The 22741-nt window shown below is 32.5% G+C and overlaps 1 protein-coding gene across 2 annotated transcripts; it reads right to left on the bottom strand.

The window, feature by feature from the left end:
• Positions 1 to 957: 957 nt before the first annotated feature.
• LOC128985992 (juvenile hormone esterase-like) lies at positions 958 to 17677 on the bottom strand. Of its 2 annotated transcripts, XM_054406035.1 has the most exons (10): positions 17370 to 17677; positions 14403 to 14543; positions 12390 to 12540; positions 11568 to 11753; positions 10793 to 10983; positions 8710 to 8878; positions 7313 to 7491; positions 4634 to 4781; positions 3483 to 3615; positions 958 to 1360 (listed from the first exon to the last, which is right to left on the bottom strand). In XM_054406035.1, exons 1-10 carry the CDS (start codon positions 17673 to 17675, stop codon positions 1186 to 1188), a joined length of 1779 nt encoding a protein of 592 aa, XP_054262010.1. In that variant the 5' UTR covers positions 17676 to 17677; the 3' UTR covers positions 958 to 1185. The 2 variants fall into 2 exon arrangements, with proteins under 2 accessions (XP_054262010.1, XP_054262011.1); XM_054406036.1 differs by lacking the exon at positions 3483 to 3615 and having other exon boundaries at positions 1202 to 1360.
• Between the last annotated feature and the right edge of the window lie 5064 nt (positions 17678 to 22741).

Here is a 22741-nt window from a genome sequence, read left to right as displayed (position 1 = left end):
GCTTCACTCACTCTATGAACAGAATTAATACCCCCGCCGCAGCAAACCTGCAGACTAAGCGAATTTCCATTTGACAGATTGGATTTATTTATTCCTGATTTAAATAGAATTAGTTTAACAAGTACTTAGGTTTGCTGCAACAGGGAGGGTAAAAAGGTGTTTTTTGTAAAATGTTAATAGTTAGTAAGAAATAAAAACATTTTCCAAATTTGATCAAAATATGTTCATAAACAAGCAAACTACAACAGTTTACTTATTCTCCATAAGAATAACATGGGAATTTTAAATTTAAAATTTTTTGGAATTTTCTCTGTAACCATTAGGCGCATAACAACGCTTCAATATACTAAATTATTTGGATTTTTAAGCTCTACAAAATGGTTTGGAAATAAATTGCTAAATTTTATGTTTTTTGGGTCAAAAATGGGAAAAACCTATTTTTACCCCATAAAACCCCCCGTAAACACCCGTTCCCATGGTCCGATCATGCTGGATCGCGAACTCGTTCGAATAAACGTAGGTTTACACGTTTGTACCAAATTTCATCAAAATCGGATCATTTTTGCTCGAGTTATCGTGCTGACGGACATATATATATATATATATATATATATATATATATATATAAATATATAAATATATATATATATATATGAATTTGAACGGATGGTGTTTTTGGCCTCTAGGGACCTCAAAACGAAAAAAAAATCGGTCCCGCGTCCAGGTCTTACCATGAGTACTACGGTAATAGCTTATTCCCTATATGGGAAATTCGCTAATAAAAGTAAAAAAAAATAATACATTTGTAGTCACATGTTTAATGTAAACAAAGCTGATGTTTTTCAATCCCAATGCATTTAAAATGGAAGATTTTTTCGTTATTTCTCATTTTCCGGTAGATTTTTACATAATCTGCTATTTTTTCCGAACCAATGGGGCCAAGACCTTTAATTTGAGCCCTCCCCATCATCCTGGTAAACTATCACAATTTTGATAAAAAAAAATATGCTTACAGAATTAATAATACAGATATTCTTTGTAGCACACGTTTCCTTAAATTACAACTAAAATATTAACAGAAATTAAATTATCCACATGATCATAATGTAAACAATTATTTTCTTCATAAGGATAACATGGGAACTTTACAAGCCACTGGGGTGGAGCCCAAGGGACTGTCACAGTCTAGTAATATTGTTGTCTTGGTCCAGACAGTGGAAATAGGGAGTTCCAAAGAGCCATCCTACGAGGGAAGGGGACTCCCTGAACCATGCGGTAACATCTGTTGATCATCAGAAACTTGTCATCCCCTCGTCTCAGTGGCTCCCACGTGGTTGACTTGCATGGGTTACCTGGGATTCTGCAAGAAACAACAATCCTCAAGCTTGTTAATCACAGGGATATAACGCTACAATAATAAAAAAAAACAGGATAGAAACAGGGCCTCGCTCCTCAAAGGGCCCTGGGCTTAGGCAAAACACAAATTTTTTTTAAGTCTGTGAATTACATGAAAATTGCCATTAGTCCTCATTTTACGCCGCGAGTTAGGATCGCAGAACATGATCTTGATATTGCCCTACACACATCATCACGGTTGTTGGCACGCCGTTGTCAGAAAAATATCTCAGTTGCTAACGACTTCCAGAGTTGATCAAGGGTTTTACCGTGTTCAAGAAATCAACATGGATGTGCTGGGATCATAGGAAACCATCAGGATATGCTGACTTTCGCAGGAAATCATTTCGAGCTTGTCTGTGATCGCAGGAAATCATTGTTGAAATCCACCAATTTAAACTATTTGAGGAGGTAACAATTTTAAAATGTAACTTTTGGGTGTTTTACTTCAATGTTAAGAACATTTAAGTACAAATATATATCCAAAAAATAATTTTAGAAATTAAAAACACATTGAAAAACTTAAATTGATCCAGTATCTCGGTCTCAATGTCGGTTATGGGGTAACAATGAGTTTTTTTTTTCAAATTTTTAACTCTCAAAACATAAAATTTTGCAAATTATTTCAAAACCATTTGGTAGAGCTTAAAAAACCAATTAATTTTATACATTGAAGCGTTTCTGTAAGCCAAATGGTTACAGGGAAATTACAAAATACTAAAATATTTTAATTCACATGTAATTCTTATGAAGAATAAGTAAACTGTTGTATTGGAGATATTTTGACCAATTTTGGTAAGTTTATTTATCTACTTATAAAAACTATTGATATTTTTCTGGAAAGACCCTTTATATAATTTATTGTAGCAGCAAATCTAAGTACCGGTAACTCTTTTAAACCTACTGAGAATTTAATAGGGAATAAATCTGACATGTTTAAAAAATTATTTTAATGAAAACCCGATAATGTTAATTAAAATTCACTTACTCCGCAGGTTTGCTGGGATGGGGGTATTTTTTAGTTAGGAGGTGGTAGAGTAATAGTCTAAGTCCACCTTGCTTTTGTGAAATTTGCAATATGATGTGTCAGATTATTTGAAGTGTGCAAAATAGCATGTAATTGAATCCTCGTTGCTGAAATTCTTATAGGTCAGGAAGAAAGAATCCCTTATTTTTCCACTTCTCTTAGTGGAAAAGGTGATTAAATACATCCAATGGTGTAACAATTAATTTTATCCTTAACTCAAGAGTAATGGCTTTAAGAACAGACACATAGATAGAAACCACTCAATTCTTTAGAATTCTGTAGATCTATTAAAATCTACTAATTTAATATAATCCGCCCTATTTAAAAAAAATATTGAACTATACAGCTTAGTTTGATATTTTCATCAGATTAACCTTTTAGTGAACAATAAACTATGGCAATAAAATGTCATTAGAATATGTATGATGATAGAGGAATAAATAGTTGAAGAGAGGTTATTGGTAGCATTGATGGTTTGAATATGGACCCAGAGCTGCCCCTGATCATTGGGCTTTGAATAAACTAGCTGTTACCATAGACAAAAAGAATTGCCTATGCTGTTACCCACAGCCTTCATGCTTCACCCCGTTTGACTTCATTCAATAAAACTATTGATTGGTTAAGCTGAAATAAACAAATCAGAATACAAACAAAATAATCACACCTGAGGTAAATTGAAAGAATAACATATAGTACAGCTGAGGTTTTTTTAACATTAGGTAAATGGAAAGTCCCCTTTAAAAAGGAATTACGACCTTAAAGGGCGATTTATGAAATAATGGATAGTTTTGCGCAAGGTTTTTCGTCATGACGAACATTTTAAGTATGGGGGTGTGACTTATTGTAGTTTTCTCAAAAGTTCATGGGTACTTTGGGATTTATATATGGATGATCCTGACTGATGAATCAGCAGATCTTAGTCAGTAACAAAGCTACACAGATCATCTCACAACATTCTACACTCATCCTTCACTCATATTTGGGTTAAAATACACAACTAGGTGGCGTCCCTAAATCAGCGTCAACAAATTGAATTGAATTGACTAGTAAATTTAATTACCCTGTAGCTGCAAAGGTTGTCCATGTTGAAGTCAAGATTCGTACCATTGATGCATCTGGATCTGAAGAGTTAAACTCCGGGAACAGTTTGGAAATATAAAACAAGTAGATGAGATCATCATGGTGGGCTATACCTGTCAGATTAATGAGATACATAAAAACAATAGTTCATATTTTGTAGCACTAGTATATTATTGGTACCGTAAGTTATCAAAGCACAGCAATAATTAACACCACTAATAAATATTCTTTTTAAAGACAGTGACATGTGTGACACTTGGGTGCATACTTTTAAGCTGAACATTTAATTATTTATTTCTCCAAACAATTTTGATACCTATAGGTATATTACCGATAACAGCTATAATGATTAATAGTACAATATTAATAAATACCTTTTATTTGTTATGCCATATGTACAATTTATTTGGTATTGTTTTGTATCATTTATCCTACTTCCTACTTTAGGATAGTATTGTAAGTGAGAAAGATTAGATGCATGGATGTTTGTGACAAGTAAACACAAAAAATACTGGTCGGATTGGGCTGAAATTTGGTGTGGTGATAGCTCAAAGTTCCGATTAAAATATAGACACATATTCTTATCTCAAAAGTCCATTTCGGGCTCCGCCTCAGTGGCTCTGGAGCTTTCCCATGTTATTATGAGTACGGTATTCATTTAAAAGGAATAAAATAATTTTGTCAGCTGCTTCAACTAAACATAAGTTGGTTCTATGACATTAAATAGCATTAAAAAGTTATAAGGTTTACCAACAGGGTGCAGCACTATTAATTTTTTTGCATTAAAAAAAGCTGTGAAAATGAGAATTTATCTTTTTTGTTTTGTTTAGGTGCAGTGGTAGAACTCTGGTAGATGTGCTATACTATAGCATACCGTAAATTAAAAGAACCAAATTTTCTTAAACCGTGTCCTCTCCCATTGCAAAAGCAAAGCATGGGTATAACCTTTGACTATTAATCCAATAGTCAATGGTATAACTGTAATAAGCATTTTACACTTATATCCAACCCCGTACGAAGGATGGGTACTCTGCTAGTGTGTTATAAATTTCTATTGCAAACAAATTTAAAGCCATCTAAATAGTGTGTAGTCTGAGATGTAAATAGACTTTCTAAAGAGTAAGAACTTACCTAGAGGGGTTTTTGTGCCAGGAACATAATTGTGGCTGTATTTTCCTTGATAGTCGAATAAATATAAATACACACTTGATGAGCTTTTTGCAGCAAATAACCGAGCAGTTTGAACAACAGAAAATGTTATCAATGAATCAGTGTAAATCTGAAAACAAATACCGATAAAGTATCAATACATTGAATATAAATACAAAGAGAAAAGGCCCTAAGGCTAAATTGTATATTAGAATTGCATAGAAATATTTCAACTTTGTTTATTGTAGTATTGCAAATTTCAAAGTCAGGTTGAGCTGTTTGAGCATAAAGTGGAAACAAAACTCGCGTTGGAGGAACAAGGAGATTTGAATTAGGCCTGTTTCAGTTTTGATGAGGTGTGAAATGTGCTAAAAACAAAAGACTGTACACATTCAAGAGATATACAATTTAAAAAATGTAAGTTTCATTTAATTTACATAGATGGGACTAGTTTACCAAACAGCATCTTGTTTCCTTAATTTCCCAGAGAAATTTCAACTGACTGTTGTTAATACACACTAGAACAAAACTGTTAATTGTATCTTAGGACAAAAACTGTTTTAGAAAAAGATAGACTGATAATAAATTAGATTAATTTTACGATAAATTGGAATATTACGTATTTTCATTACCACTGCATATAAATGATTGCATTGCCACACCTGTAACAGTAGGCCTACGGTATGCAAAATAGCTCATTATATCAGCTGATTTTACTGTTGAAGTTTCTATAAAACACTAACATTCGATAAATAATGAACAACCCGAAAAAGCAAAAAAAAAAAAAATAAAATAAAAAAAATAAAACATAACCTAATTGATATTTTATGTACGACTAAAATGTTTATCTTTGTGTTATAACAAATTTATTATGGTGGTATAAAAAAATATTGTGTGTACAGTATTACAATCACAGTAATTGCAGCTTTAGAAAAGTATGGTCATCTACTGTTCTGGAGTGGAAATGATATACTTTGTGACAAATAGCTATTTTTATTTAGATTGTCAGACACTACTAAAAACAAAAAAAAATATTTTTTAGCGAATTTCCCTATAGGGAAGTAGCTATTACCGTAGGTGGCACGGTAAGACCTAGACCCGGGACCGATTTACTTTTTCATTTTGATGTCCCAAGAGGCCAAAAACATCATTCGTTCAAATTTTTATATATGTATATATATATATATATATATAGATTTATATATATATATATATATATACGTCCGTGAACGCGATAACTTGAGTAATTTTTGTCCGATTTTGATGAAATGTGGTTTAAAGGTGTAAAGGGGGATAAACTTGAATGAGTTCGGGAACCAGCACGATCGCATCATGGGAACGGGGCTTTACGGGGGACAAATTCGGACAAATTGAAATTCGCTTAGTCGGCAGGTTTGCTGCGGCGGGGGTATTTCATTTAATAATCGTCACAAATTTTACTACAGTGTACCAATGCATTCCAATTAGTTTGTCCTCAATCTCTATCACATAGAGGCTCTTCTTCAAGCCTCACATCTTAATCTTTTTCCTTTAATTTCAGTCTAAAATCAATTTACCATGACTAGTGTACCTGTTGCTCGAATTCGAGCAATTGGGAAGCATTACATGCGTTATTTTAAAACGAATAACGGTCATAATTTCCGAGGACTTTATAAAAGTCGACTCAAAGATTATGGAAATACTCACGATGTACACACCAGTTAGATATAATCAAAATTGTTTGTAAATATCTTATCTTTTTTCAAAAGCTGGTCTTGTTTTTTAGAGTATTCTACAAATGTTTTCCACTCATAGCCGCATTAGGTTCTCTATAATAACGATTATAAATGAACAAAAAAACATTATTTCTACATATTATGCGATACGCCAAAGAACATCATCTACGTGCAACACACCTACGCACAATCTCCAAGAAGTGATAAAAAAAGGCAGAAACCAACCCATACAATAGACATAAGTTAACTCCATAAGAAATATTTTAAGAGTTACTGTGATATTAGGATTTTCCACTGATTTGGATTGCACATATAACATTACAACATCATTTTGCAAAACATGACACGATGCAGAAGAAAATCGGTTTTAAAATCAGAAAAAACCTTTGCAAATACTTCATTTTTTGACAAATTCAATAAATCACAATTTAAATATCAACAGCTGTTTCATTAAAAAGTAGTGTAAAATTATACATATGGCCATAATGTAAACAAATCTGTTGAGACTTTAAAGGCCTCTGGGGCAGAGCCCCAAGGGAATTTACCTCGTTTCTCTTTTGATGGCTCATCTACAGACTAAGACCTTTCTTTAGAGACCCCTACCAAATTTCTACGCCCAGCCGTTCTCTGAAATTAGCTGTGACAAAAACCCGTTTTTCCCCCATAAGAATAACATGGGATGGGAATTTAAAGGCCACTGGGGCTGAGCCCCAAGGGAATTTACCACGTTTCTCTTTTGATGGCTCATCTACAGACCAAGACCTTTCTTTAGACACCTCTACCGAGTTTCTACGCCTAGCCGTTCTCTCAAATTAGCTGTCACAAAGAAAAACAGTTTCAAATTAATATATAGATAATAGAGATAATAGATTGTTGTAACTATATCTTAAAATTGACAAGGATTTATACTTATTCTTATTGCAAAAACAGGTTGACCATTTTATACCTGCATAAATTGCGTTTTTGACTTATTGCTTATTTTCTGATCACCAAGATAAAATCTTTTTATCTCTGCGCTTATGTTACTTGAACGTTCACCTTCCCTTTCATACATAAATTCTATTGGGGCAAATTTTTCAAATTTGTTATTAAACTCTTCTGTAAGGCTCTTATTTTGTAGTACATCTGAAAAAATAATGAAAGATTAAGATAATAAATATTGAATGTAAATTGTTTTTAAAAAGTTCATACTCATTTTAAAAATAGTTTACATCTAAAGTGTGTGTGAAGCACGTAAAATAAATATTTTCAAATGAATTTCCTGTGGTTATTAGTCGGTTGACCTGAGATCTACATCAACTTGGGGAACTAGCAATGTTATTTTTTAACAACATTTTTGATCTCAAACTAATCCCAAATGGTTTTAATGACAACTAGAGGACCCTGTGGTGCTACACAGCGTTGAAATATGTTTTTTCTTTAGTAATACAGTATCTTGAACTTAACTGGTTAAAATGAAACCCTTTATTTCAAGGAGTATTTTAAGACCAAGACATATAAAATAACTAAAATAAAAATGGATTTGCATATCAATGATTGCAGATAAGTCCTAAGATAATTATAATATATTGTCGATTCGTGATTCAGGACGTCTGATCGTGATCTTAATACTCAATAGGTCAAATGATTCTTAGACCAAAACATATAGGATAATATAATTAGAAATGGTCAAATACCGGTACACCTTTAATGAAGTAAGAATTTGAAAAAATCAAATTTATAAAGTTTGGCCCAGTAATACAGTAGATAAATGAATGATGATGCTTTATGGCAAATATGTGTGTGCATACCTTTAATTTAAGACCAAAATTATGAAAAACAGTTGGGTAGAAGAGCCAAATGAACTGGGAAAAGAAAAACCAAAATTAACTCCAATAAGAAATGTACAGGGAGGAAGTTGCTTTTGTGCATAACTCGAAATATACGATAAATTAATGCCGATGCTTGCAAATAGGGGTTGGTATTAAAAAAAATCAAAACCCTACCAGCAACCCCTAAAGTTTTAAATTCACCCCAGCAACCCCTATTTAGTGATGGGAGGTGAATTTAAAATACTACCAAAAAGTACTTTTCATTGCCCTAATAGTGTGTATCGAAGCGTTTTGACTACATGCAGCGATTCAAAAATTAACCAGGGGGGAGCATTATGGGACACCCGGTATAAATAATCAACTGAATTAAAAATATAATTAATTCTAAGGTAAATTCTTTCTCAAAACTAGTTTCTTATTGGAATGCTTAACGAGTTCAAGAAATGCTTACAAGACTGAAGATATGACAAATTAACTGTCTTGCTCAAAAGAAGTTATTAAACTTATTTATATGTTTAAGATCCATCCTCACAATATCCTCTTGCAGCAAACTCGTCTCTAGTAATTCCAGTGACAAAGGGAACTTGAGCAAAACGACCATCTCGGATGAGAATTAGAGGGTCTTCTTGTAGAAATGGGTTGGAATCTGTAGCTACTTCAATCACAGGAGCAAACAAGGCTATTGGCTCAAATGCAAAATCCTGTAAATAACAGAACACAGAGTTTTGAAATAAAGCATTTGGGATCTATACCTTCTATATTTTCCTTTCTTATTAAATTTATAATTCACTAGCTGTGTACCCGTTCTACTCACGGGGATCTTATAGTAATCAGTTGAAACCTTCTTATATAAAGAACAGCAGTTGGTTTGCATATTTTCAGATATGCTGGCCAAACTATTTATTATACATAACTTCATTTTATGTAGTTTGTTGTTGTTCCGGATTGGTATGACAATCAATAAAAGGCTAAATTACCTGTGTCCGCTGGTCGATCCTAATGTATCATATTACAGGAGATGCATTTCGGCGAAATTAAATCGCCATCATCAGTCCTAAAGGTCTTGAGCTTCCCCATTAGGTGCGTCTTGGAGTTTTTGAAACACATACACGAACTGTACACTTATACACATGACGAATAAAACATAAATACACAGTAGGCCTACTTTTATTTTTACTATAGACAAGTAGACGCGCGTCGGTCGTGTGCCGAGTCTCGACTGAAAACGCTCATTTAAAAAATGTAAGTTTCCCAGCAATATACAACACTGATTCAAGGTCTATTTCCCGGTTATCAAAACTCAAGAACAATTTTATAAACAAAGAATCTCTATTTTCATTTACTGTTACCCTACATATTATTGCACTTGCGATTAATTAAATCCGTTATGTAAGGAAAAACGTTTTTAATCTTAATTGGTTTAAATTTGCTTTCAAGACGTGATCGGAAATGGTTGCGGTATTTGTAAACAACATTCAATGTAAACATATCAGTGACAGCTAGAAGAAATAATCTTGATTTGAACAGCTGTTCGTTATTTCATAGAAGAATATGTGCTAAACATTGGGAGAAAAAATCGCACAAAATTGGGTTTTTAAACGTCCGTTATTTTATTTACAAAGTGGTGACGCCATATTTTAATGGCTAAATACAATTTCGCCAATCCAGTGAATACATTAAAATGATTTGGAACTTGATAGGTACTCTCGTTTTTCAGGAGTAGGCCGCGTAAAATGGCTCTTGGGTCGTAACAGACATGAAGACAGACAGAAATTTAGATGAGACTTGTTTCGGTTTCTCTAATGTATAAAACGTAAAAATAACCTAAAAGTTTATGATTCTGAGCAATGTACAGACAAAACTCTAATTTTATTTATATAGATTATGCCCTCCATAATATATTTTACACCCTTGGTTGTTACCCTTTAGGCACCAGGCCATCTGGTATAAACTACAATCAAACTACAACAAATATCACAACTACTACAGTTAATTATCTTCCCCAAATAATAATAAAAAAATTGTCAAATACAATTTTGGATCTTTAAATCTCTTTATTTATAAAAATATATTTTCTAATGCAGAGTAAGCTCCCCTTAACTGTATTCCCTACAAATATTTTTTTTAACTGCATAAAATATCAAAATATAAATTTTGGTAAGGCATATTTAATACAATGAGGGAAGTTGAAAAAACATTCTGCGACCACAATTCTAACAGGATCTATCCTATTACTTCTCCATATCATGTCCTTAACTCTGTAGACATAACTGTGCTGTAACAAAACAAAAACTGCCAATGAAAAAAGTGGAAAATGTTTTTCCTGTCTCCAAATCATAAAATTCTTACTGTGCATAGTTGATAACTTTAAAAATAGGGTTTCTTACAATAAAAGATCTCAAACGCTGTCCCACTCCTTTATCTCCTTATCTCCTCTCCAGTTTGATCACTAAATAAGCAGTTCCAAACTGGTTGAACAATAGACATATCTTTACAAGTCTCGAAATGTAAAAAAAAAAAACACAAAATATGTGTTACACAACTCTAAAAACAACTTACCTTAATTACATTTAACGTTTGTAAGATAGAATCTAACTTGTTATGGTAGCAGATACCTTTATAAGACTGGTAGCATTGACTATCTGCTCAGCAGAGTGAGACATGAGACAAGCATAGATGAGTCTGGAGTCAGAGGATGAACACCCCAGATGTCGAGCGAGTCGAGAGGCCAGTGATTTAGGATCTCGATTTAACGCCCAGCCTGATGTGAAAGATCCACTCATAGCTATGGCTCTATGGAACAAGCCTAGGACAAGGAATAGGGAATATATTACGTTGGTAGATTTAAAATATACAAAATTGTGTGGAACTGGACCTAAATATCAATCATGGATGGTTTGTGCAGATCAATAATCACATGATTTGGTAATGAGATATTTTTTTCAAATCAATATTGTAACCCATAGTCACATTTAGGTACTTGTTGATCTTTGCAACTGATGCCATTGTTACCTGTTTTCTGGTATTTATTTTTTATTATGATTATTTTTTCACTTTGTACAAAAATGTGTCCATTATGTACAGTATGTGTACTGTATACTGTGTACTGTACAGCATGTGGCCATAGTGCCTGAAAAGAATAATGGCTCTGCCTGGACCCTGACCTACCTGACGAGCAGAAATATGTAAATATGATCGGAGATGAAGTTCTGTAGACTTTTGCCAAGATCATACTCGAGATGGACCCAGATTGACCAAAGTTCACCTTAAGTAAAGAGAGGGATATTTGATCTAGTTTCGATTACTCCTTCAATTTCTAGATGTTGGTTTTAGTTATCACATATTTAAGTTGAGAATAAGCATTTATGTATTGGTTGTGTTTGTACCTACCTCTAGACAACGGGGACACCATGTGAAGAGTGACACTGGCTCCACCTGCACTGTACCCGAAGATAGTCACATTGTCAGGATCACCTCCGAATGCCAATATGTTCTGTTGGACCCATTTGAAAGCTTCCACTTGGTCCTTCATACCGTAGTTCCCTGGCAAAATGGTGTCTTGAGTGCTCAAAAACCCTGCAACAGGGTTACTTGTCAAAAATAATGTTTTAAGTCATGAAAAACGTTGAAACAAATTTATTTTACATTGATGCAACACAATTCTAAACATCACATTAAGGTAACAGTGTTAGGATCAAAATTAAGCTAAACAATACTAGCCCTACTGCTATTTACTGTTGGCAATAGCTTTACTTTTGCCACATATATTTTTTTATCATTTACTGTTAAAAGAATTAGACATTCAAATTCCATGTTAAGCTGATACTTGTGCACATCTAATGCAAGCCGAGAATACTCGACAGCTGTTCTGACTTGTTTGGATATACTTCACTCCCCCAACAGACTGTATATACTTGTATGTAACATATTTATATTGCCGGTATCATTAATTATTATTTGAGACAGGGATGCCACCTAGGTGCATATTTTAACCCAAATGTGAGTAAAGAATGAGTGTAGAATGCTGAGTAGCTTTTGTTACTAACTGAACCAAAATGAAGGATGATAATGAACTATGAGCAGCGTACACTAGCTGTGAGTGGCTCATTTAACTTCAGCATGTTCTATTTGAATAAACATTGGCAATGGTTGGTCATTTAGATGTGACGTCTACTTCATTGTCTAAAAGCCAATGTTTTCTTTCAGGTTTACCTAGAGCTCCAAGGCGGTAGTTGATAGTGACTAGTACAATGTCCTTTTCGAGCAGATATTGTGGACCATCCCAGTAGCTGCTCCCTGTGACAGCAGCATAACCACCAGGGTGGAGGAACACCATCACTGGCTGCTTGGCATTATTAGATAGCTGGAAGTAGAGATATGTTTAATACAATACGTCTGGGTGTAATATGAGGGTCGATTTTTAAGCAAGGGCCGTTTTTGCGTTTAACTCAGTAGTTTTTGTAAACCGCAAAGATGCTCCCCTACGCTTACTGGCATCGTTTGTAAACATAATGACACCGTTTTGAAGTGTACACTTTGCTGAGTCAAAAGAAAATTGTAAAATTAATCTTCTGATAATAAGCATGCCAGCTGTTTTATTCACCACCATTTTTCTAATATTACCGCCAACTTTGATTTTTCTTATGGAAGACCCTATATTGTATGCATTTATTTGAAAGTAAATGCCATTTTAAAAGGTTTTATTCTTGGTATTTTTTCTCTAAAGCTACTCATTTAGGAGTTACGGCAAGTTAAAACTAAGAAAAATGACTTGCTGTGTAGGGAAAGATTAAATAAGAAAGAGCTGAAATATTACGAATTTTAGTTGTAATAATAAAATGGGGTAGAAAAAGGCTAAGCTAGTAAACATTTCCCAATTTTAAAACTAAAAATCTTAAAATTTCAGCTATTTCATATTCGATCTTTTTGAACTTGGTATCGTTTAATAAGTAATTAAAAATGCTAAAGAAAGTAATCTTAACATTTTTTCATAAAATCAGCCATCTTTTAGTAATTTACTAAATTTTGGAACTAGGGATTTATAGCCTTAAAACGTGATTGGCGACAGGCACTACCTCAGGGAAATTCATATTTTTCTACACAACTCATTTGAAAAAAAAAATAACATTGGCCTTATGGGTTGCCAATTAGCTGTGTTGGTTGAACAAAATAACAAGGAAAAACAAAAGACTCGTTAAATGTGTTTATAACTAGCCCTCCCTCAGTATACAGTACTAGCAAATTACACAATTTGGTTCAAAAGGAAAAACATTAGTTATAAATATGAAGCAAAGATTACACTGGAAATTACTCGATACAGGAGAAAATAATTGATAAGGGTTCCATGTTGGTGACGTTTGAGTGCACTGGCGTCAAATCAATGTTTCACTCTTTTTTAAGGGTAGATTTTAAATTTTGTATACACTCTGTTTTTATGGTTTACATAATATGGACAGTGTATGTAGTACAATAATCTTTATGGTAAAACAATATAAGCTTGAATCGGATGTAATCTGTCTTCAGCTAATCATCTAATTTATGTACGATATTATTTTAGAGAGTACGCTCATGGTGAAGTTTAATTTTACTTAAGGAAAAATTTAGTACCAAGAAATATATCACACTACTTTTTTCACGATAAATGTTAATAAAACTTAAGTAAGATCATATGTTTATCCTACTATTTTATTGCATACTTTTATATGACAGACTTGTTATAATTTCAGCGAACAATTATCTATGGTTTGTAACAAAATATTTTTTGTAAAATATAAAATTTGTATGTTTATGATGTTGTTTTAACGATTAAACCTAAATTAACCAGAACGGACTGAGCAAGGCTCACACCCGGTACTGTTATTTAAATAGGAAATAAATCTGACAATTTTAAGAGTGAGTGGAAATCTAGCCAGGTAAATGGAAATTATCTTAGTCTGCAGGTTTGCTGCAGCAGGGGTTTTATACCAAGCTTGACTGCTCTTAGCTACTATGCTTTCTAACAAACTATGGTCGACATTAGACCGTATAACAACATCCTAATTTATACTATTCATCGACAGAAAAAAATACAAATTGCATGGAAATTAACCCATTTAAGGTGGTAGTGATGGTAAAAAACTTCCTGTATAAGAAAACCATATTACATTATTATTTTAATTATTTATGTAATTAAAACGTTTTTTTCCAATATATTACCATGCAATTTTCAAAATTGTTGATGTTTACCTTTTTGCTGTAAATATTGAGGAAAAGACAATCCTCTGACCACTTGGGTCCTATCTGTGAAGCGTAGGGCTGTGGACACACGGGTCCATCCTCCATTGCGTCTCGGACCTGAGACCCCCACGGCTTCACCGGGACTGGCGGCTGTCAACAGTGTGTTACAGTTGAACAACAGACATGGCTGTGGGATTCAGTGTTTGGTCAATGTTAGAGATAACGTTTTTTTACATCAGGGTCTATGGTAAATAATTTATTTGGATCAACAATTACATTGTTATAGAAAAGGAAAAAAAAATAGTTTATGTGCCTACTTGAGAATTATAAAATATCCCTTTGGCTTCCTGGGGGATCTGCCTTCCCCTAGTTGCCCATTTGGTGATTGTATTGGTAACTAGCCCTAGTAGAAATCAGAACGTTCATAAGAGCACTATGAGATATATAGAATTAGATATTAGATTCAACATTAGATATTAACAAAACCACGGTTGGAACCGTTCCCTTACAAATACATTAAAAGTTATTAAAAAGTGTAAGAAAATAATAATAATGAAAATGTAAATAAGTGAAAATAGAAATAGTGAAAAAATATTCTATTAAAAAACATTATTATTTATTGTATTGTATGCAACAGTAAAGTAAGCACATTATTAGTTAATATTTATTTAAATTGATTTTTTTAAAGGGACCTTGACTTAACTAAGGAAATACCTACAGGACACTTAATCGGAACTTTAATGGTTTATGAACCAATTTATTTAATCCTTGAATGTGGTATATCTGATCTAGGATGTTACTTGTTCCTTAGCAAATGAAGATATTTATTAAAACTCCAAAACAGTCTCCAGTGTAAGGAAAACTAATTGATATCACGAAAAAAATTAAAGTTAAACACTAGAAACTCAACAATAATTTGTTAAACTAACAAAGTATTTAATGTTTTATATTCTATATTTGAAAAATATAAATCAGATATTTGAAGTTGTCATTTTGCCACCCTGCGAAGTACCTCAGGGTGGGTAGTTTGTTTGAGGATATGATATCTCACTCTCTAAAATGGCTTAAGATGTGTTGCTTCCTCCACTTGGGTTTTATCATTATAAGCTCACAATTAGTCAGGGTGATTACAAATTAAATAGACTGTTTGTATATTTAATTAATATACAGTTTGTCTATTTAATTTGTAATCACCATATATTTACAAAATTGAATCAGTAGTCGATTAGTTATTGAGCTTGTTTTTTTAAATCTGTTGTTGGGGTATTCAACAAAAGGTTGACATTATAATAGCAAGATCCGGGTTAGAGCATTCCTTTACAAATAATGAATAACAAGCTAACGGAAGATATGAAAACAGATCATTTTTCTAATCCTCCATTAGTCATAGTAAGTTAACTTACACCAAGGAGTTATTAGTTATTATATAGTTAGTTGCTTTCAGAATATCTATTATGTAAAAGTTTCACTCATACTCATTTAACTGTCTGCTATATATCAGGGCGTGCTCTAGACATATTCACGGTCATTACATCTTTACAGCAGAAGCACCTTAAATGTTATCTTTACTGTTAAAACCAGCCTTTATGCTCTGAACAGTGAGTACTAAAACTAAATTGAATTTCTAATATTATTGCCATAAACGTTGAAGAAGGATAATAAGAATATTTTTCAAGTGACTAATTGATTGGTGACAATTAATTTTATAGTATAAAAACAACACGTATTGCGTACAAATAACCAAATGCACGTAGCACGGCATTTTAGTAACATAGTATTATTAAAATGATTAAGAGATTGACTCTTTTTAGCTTTTTAAATCAAGTACGAATAAGGTCGAAAGTGTTGTTAATATTAATAACAGTGAGTGCAACTATTACGTGTTGTTCGAATAAATAAATAACCCCTGCTCACTAAGCGAATTTCCATTTGTCTGAATTGATTTTCAAGTAAATCTATTTTATAGTTTCATATAACGTAAGTTTTAACGAGTACCTAGGTTTGCTGCTACAAGGAAACTAAGAAAGTGTGTTTTAGTAAAATATTAATAGCTTAGTATACAATAAATAAATTTGTCATGTTTAATAAAAAATATATGCATAAAGAAGCAAACTAAAACATTTTACAATATTCTCCAAAAGAATAACATGGAAATTTTAAATTTACATTTTATTTTATTTTATTCATTACCAATAACTTAACAAAAACACTTAACAAATCGCAAAAAATTTCTTAAGTCATGCAGTCACGGGGTGTATATATATATATATATATATATACATATATCTTACTAATATTATATGTATATAAATTTGAACGAATTGTTTTTTTGGCCTCTGGCGACATCAAAATGAAAGAGTTAATTGGTCCTGGGCCTAAATTTAACCTTGCCACCTACGGTAATAGCTACTTCCCTATAGAGAAATTCGCTGTTAGTACCACTGCAATCCTACATCACTATCTTTTCTCTTTAGACAGAATCACAGAAATGATGTTCAATTTATGAAAATAATACGAAATAAATTTTAAAACTAGACATTACATTCAAACTGAGAAAATAGGCCTACATACATTCTGCTAATTCAGCTAATATCAAAATAGGATAAAGCTGAAAATAATATTCTGAATGGAAAAACAACGTTTAAAAGTATCATAATAATTTCAAATCCTGTAAAAAGTATGACAGATAAATAATAAAATAAGTACTTTATATGTTCAGAATGTCTGAAACATAATACGTTAATATGATCCACTATGATACTATAATGCGGCTACTATATTGCATTATTTTAAAAAGGTTATAGTTTGCACCATTTTAAGCTACAGTAATTCCTTATAACTGTTTTACAGCTTCGAAATTTCAACTCTTACATATAGTTTATGTTGAAGAATTGGTGAACAAAATACATAAATATGCCTGATTATTATTTAGTATGTTTACGTACAAAATAAAACAGTAGGTACTAACATTCTTACCTTAAATCTGTAATCTCCTGTAGGCTCCTCTGCATACCTTACTCCTCTAAAGGCAAAGAAGGATGTGCCAGTGTAGGTAACCAAGCTATTGCCTCTCAAGTTACCTAGAGCTGTCCTGACCACGGCGGGGTCCGGGGGTAAAGAGGATCCCAGAGATAGTGTCATCAAACACAAAACAAACACCACGGCTACCTGAACACAACACCGCCTCATCTTGACTGAGACAGCTGACAGCCAGCAGACGACAGGAATGATTATCCCAGCTGATTGAACCTTGAACTTCAAGTCTACCAAACAGCTGATCATAACCTCACTTTGGCCTGGCGCCAATTCTGCCAATCTGCTAAATTGCTTGGCTTTCCCAACAGTTCAACACTCACGTATTTCCCATTGAACTGTTATTTACAGATAAACGGGCGTTATCGTAGGGATTTCTTGTGTTTACTCTGTTTACTCTTTTTTTTATTGTGAAATATTGAGACTCATTAAACACGTAGTGAAATGGATGGAAATTAACTTTCACCTATAAAAACATCATGAACTTGTTACGAAGTTTCTCAGTAATCTTGAATAGAATCCAACATTTAACTGTATTTATATATCTTCAGCAGAAGATGACTAAAGTAAGTCGTTCTAGTAGAGCCTGAAGATGGGCAAAAACTAGTAGCTAAACATAATTATATAAATTGTAATTAAGCAGCTATTTTCACTATTTTAATATTTGTTGGCATTCCGGAGACTATAACATCATTAATAAATAAATGAAAAGATCACTATTGAGCAATCGTTTTTCAGATACAATTATGCTTTTCAATATAACCTTTGTAATTATCCTACTTAAACTAAATAAAATACATTCTTAAAATCAATCCAAGAATACAATCGATACTGTATGATAAATAATCCATCTTTAAAAAAAAATCACGAACAACAGTCTATAAAACAATACATCACAACAAAACAATCTAAAACGAAAACAACGTAATAATATTAATAAATAAATATAAATAAAAATAACATATAATATTAATAAGCTACCTAATAATTGAATAATTATTATTATTTAAAAAGTGTTTGTAAAAATCGGCTCACCCGATCATTTTGGAATTAATTTTAATTCTCATACAGTATACAGTTGTTTTAAAACAACTAATTTAAATGAAACTAACTCTAATTCAAACTACTGCGGTGCACGGCCGCTTCTCAATAGGTAATGTATAATATCAGCCATTGAGAGTTTAAAATTACTAAACCATAAATACACCAGTGACATCATTCGCAATTACAGCTAAACAAAATTTAAGAACTTTATGGTCTCTTATCTCCATACTAACTTCATACAACACAAATCGTAGAGACGTGAATAAAGCGTCCGCTAAGTCGTTAGATAATCAGAAACGTAATACAACCACACATCCACTGAAATAAAAGTTATTAAACACAATAAAAATAAGACAATGATAGGTTTTACATACTTCCTTCAAATAGTCCTACGATTAATAATGCTAATCAGCCTACAAGTTTCGTTGCAAATACAACATTTTCAAAGCTTGCAACTCGTCAAAAACACGATTAAAACAAGGACGATACGAACATAAAAACATTAAAATGGTACGAATTCACAAACATTTAGATAGCGTTATCATAATAATAGCTTCACTATCTATTATACTAATTCCGTAAGGAATTTCTTGTGCACAGCAAAACTCTTTTATTTATTAATCGATTTTGATGATTGTTGTGTCAAATTAAAGGGAATTATGTGCAGAAGTCATGGAATAATTTTTGTCACGCTCAGTTCAATGTGCTTCGCCCCATTGGACTTTAAAGTTGCCATGTATTTTTATATAGGTGAAAATTTAGTTAAGTTTATCAAACATATGATTCATTTCATCTGCATTTATAAAAATAACCTCTTTCTCTTGCGTCATTTAAATGTTTACTTTCTCTGTTTGTTTATCAGTTTACTTTCCAATACAAGGATGGCTGATGAAATGGGATAGTTTATTTGTGCAGTTGCATTCAGAGTGTTAGGGAGATTTATATAAGGAATTGTAAAGAAATATTATGGGATGAAGCTCATATGTCTATCAAGTAAGCTTTATCGTCTGTAGAAAGATTACTGCAAGATATTGCCAGAAGAGAAGACCAAGAAAAGCCTTTTGGTGGAAAGGTGATTGTTTTGGGGGGTGATTTTCGGCAATGTGCTCCCATAGTACCTGGCGCGAGTCGCTGTGCAATAGTAGAACATTCAATAATTAGATCACCTTTATGGCCAATGTTTAAAAAGATTTTACTTGCAAAAAAAATGAGAGCCAATCCAAGCGAATCAATATTTGCTAAATATCTTGTATGAATAGATAATGGCCAAGAGAGCTACCATAATGATCTTGGTGTCTTGGTGAGTTTCCGGTGCTTGGTGGTATCTTTGGTGATACGTCTTCCGCCCCAATGTATTGTGAATTAAAATATTATTGACAAAATCTTCAGTTAAGGATTCTCTGAAGATGCTTTAAAAAGGACAAAAAAATCATGCAATACTTTCACCAAAGAATGAACTTTGTGACGAAATAAGTAATAAAATAGTTGAGCAACTAAAATTATGACAGCCGAGTTTACTACTCGGTGGACACTTTGATTCAAGAAGAGGGAGACCCGTTACTTGTGCCTGATGAATTTCTTCACACTTTAGCACCAAGTGGTTTACCTCCTCACAAGTTATGCGAAAAAAGTGTGTAATTGTAATTTTACTTAGAAATTTAAATCCACAAAAAGGACTGATTAATAAAGCCAGATTAAAGGTGAAAGAGATGAATCATTAATTCCTAAGTCTTGAAATTATTACTGGAAGTTTAGCTGGAAAACGAGTGTTACTGCCCCAATTGAGCTTAGAACCATCAGAAAGAAATTTTCCTCTAAAATTCCAACGTCGACAATTCCCATGTCGAATCGCTTTTGTCATGACTATTACAAAATTCAAGGAGAGACACTTGAAAAGTTGGTCTTTATCTGCCAGAGCCCTGCTTTCAGCATGGGGAATTGTACGTAGCAATGTCAAGATGCCGCGCTTTTGATGATCTAATGGTTAAAGAACAACGAAACCAAGGTAATCTGGCTAAAGACGTTCGAGTGTTTACAAGAAACATAGTAGCCTATGGGAAGAATTTCTTATTTAACATTTTAAAAGTAATATGAACATTTTAACTGGTCTGTCAGTCAGTATTCTAAACATATTCTGTTAGAACCTTTATTAAAACAGTATTGAGCTTAAGATTTTTATTTATGGTTAAATAAAAGTTAAGCTCTTAAAAGTTCTTCCTTTTTTCGTATTGATAAGTTAAAAGGTTATTAACATTTTTTAACGATATTTAAATATAGTAAATATTATTAACTGGAAACAACTAGTTATAATCAACTATCGTAATTGGCTTCATTATTATACCATTTTGTTTGATTGAGGCGATGGAAGTGTTTAACACATTTCACTGATACTGCTAACGTCTCTAGAAGTGTTATTCGCACCTTTTAAGAAACAAATTTATAAATTTAACAACAAACTGTTTACACTAAAAATAACCAACGCCACCTACTATTTAAATAAGACACATTTTTGTGAAAAATTCAAGACTTGAAAAAGAGAAACGAATGTTGTACGAGTGAATCGCCCCAACGGTCGAGAAATGCTTAATGCAATTTCAAGGGTGCGAACCCTAGTAAAAGAAGTTCACTTGGTTGTGAAATAAATTAAATTCCGTCCAACGTAGACGAGCAAAGCCCTGGAGGCTCAGATTTTACGTTTCCCTAACAAATAAACGAGAATTCTTTGAACCCTTGGAAAATCTTTAATTGTATGAATGGTTGCCTTAAGTCTCCTATTATTTCCAATTCTAGATTATATTTATTCCATCTCTTAAATGGGATTTTATTAATTTAGTTAATTTATTGTTCCTACACTAAATAATAATTTTACAAAAGCTTTCATGCAATAATGATAGTTAATAAAAATGATCATTTGACACATACAGAATTATTTAGGAATGTGAGAGAAAAAAAATTGTGTAGTTATTGTATCCATAACTATTTTAATATTGTTTTACAATATTGTAGGCTGTATTTGGTTAAAATACAATTCTATTACATTGGTGCTTGTAACCTATCGTAAAATGTGAATTTTTAAGCTTTTGTACAGCCGATTTTTGCCCTTGTGTTGTAATAATTTTACTCACCTACGTAATAGGTGCTTAAAATAAAATAAGTTGTTTAAAAACTATCATTTTAACACCAAATATGGATTGTAAAAAAATTACAAAAGTTAGTCTTCTACTTGTATTCCATGTAAATTCCACCAGACCAGATCAAAGATTCATGGGATATAACTTTGGCGGCTCATATCGTATGTATGTATTATACTGTTGTAAGGAATGCCAACTACGCGCATTACATACGCTGGCAGAATATATAGCATCGCATATGAATATCTGGCAGCAGAATAAAATCATTTGTTTTAATGTAAAATTGTAAAAAAGTGTCACCGATCTTAATCATGACAGAATAAAAAAATAAATTTCCTCCAAGCCTGCAATATAACTTAATTATTGTTAGTTGAATAACTAAACACTGTATCAATTTTGTTGTTAAATAATTATTTAAAATAACTTATGGCTTTCGGAAAATGTAATTATGTTTAAGATAATCAGTACGCGTTATTTTAGCTACAAATTAAATTCTCAGGTATTATTAAAACATGCTACAATGCACTTAGCTTACCTAAAACAATATAACGCAGTTAAAATTTAAAAATAATAATTAGATTAAAAATATGGTACCTAATTAAAAAACATTACGCACAAGATTGGTTAAAACTGAAATATTTCAAATGCATTATGCCTATAAACTCGTGAACCTGTTGCTGACGTTAAAATCTAATTAAGAGCACGTGTTTTCCTTATTAAACTTTCCGTCTTCGTTTTCTCAAGATATGGGAGTTAGCTCAACGTAGGAAACAGTCGTGAAAAGTTTGTTCAAATATTGAAGGACTTTTTACATTGCATACCGAGGAAAAAATACAATAAAAGCAATTTGTTTTGACGGGGTCGACAGAACCACAGATGTATCCTACTGATTCCAACTTCGTTTTTACTTAGGGGTAAAATGATAACAAAACCTCTTTTTCGTGTGAAGAGAGTTTAATTTTTTAAATCGTAACGCAATTTTGACACCTCTATCCCCCCAAAAACAAGATGAAGTTGTCCAGGGTTTTTATGAAAACCTTGAGCCTTGAACTATACACTTTTTCCTTCAGTTGCCTGACAAAGCGGGCTTTTACGTATAGCTGATTATAGCACGCAAAGTAGCTAATTACTGTATTTTTA

This window comes from Macrosteles quadrilineatus, unplaced genomic scaffold (genome assembly GCF_028750875.1).
Source record: "Macrosteles quadrilineatus isolate MER2022 unplaced genomic scaffold, UCM_ALF_1.0 Scaffold_2__2_contigs__length_208266976, whole genome shotgun sequence".
Lineage (NCBI taxonomy): Eukaryota > Metazoa > Arthropoda > Insecta > Hemiptera > Cicadellidae > Macrosteles > Macrosteles quadrilineatus.
The sequence above is the reverse complement of the archived record's forward strand: the minus strand, read 5'-3'. Positions and strand labels throughout refer to the sequence as shown.

Coding starts and splice junctions, on each gene's coding strand:
- LOC128985992 (XM_054406035.1), bottom strand. CDS start 17,675: ATGATCAGCTGTTTGGTAGACTTGAAGTTCAAGGTTCAATCAGCTGGG. Junction 10,984..11,567: donor GGTGTCCCCGTTGTCTAGAG/GTAGGTACAAAC, acceptor TCCTTGTCCTAG/GCTTGTTCCATAGAGCCATA. Junction 8,879..10,792: donor ATGCTACCAGTCTTATAAAG/GTATCTGCTACC, acceptor TGTTATTTACAG/GATTTTGCATTTGAGCCAAT.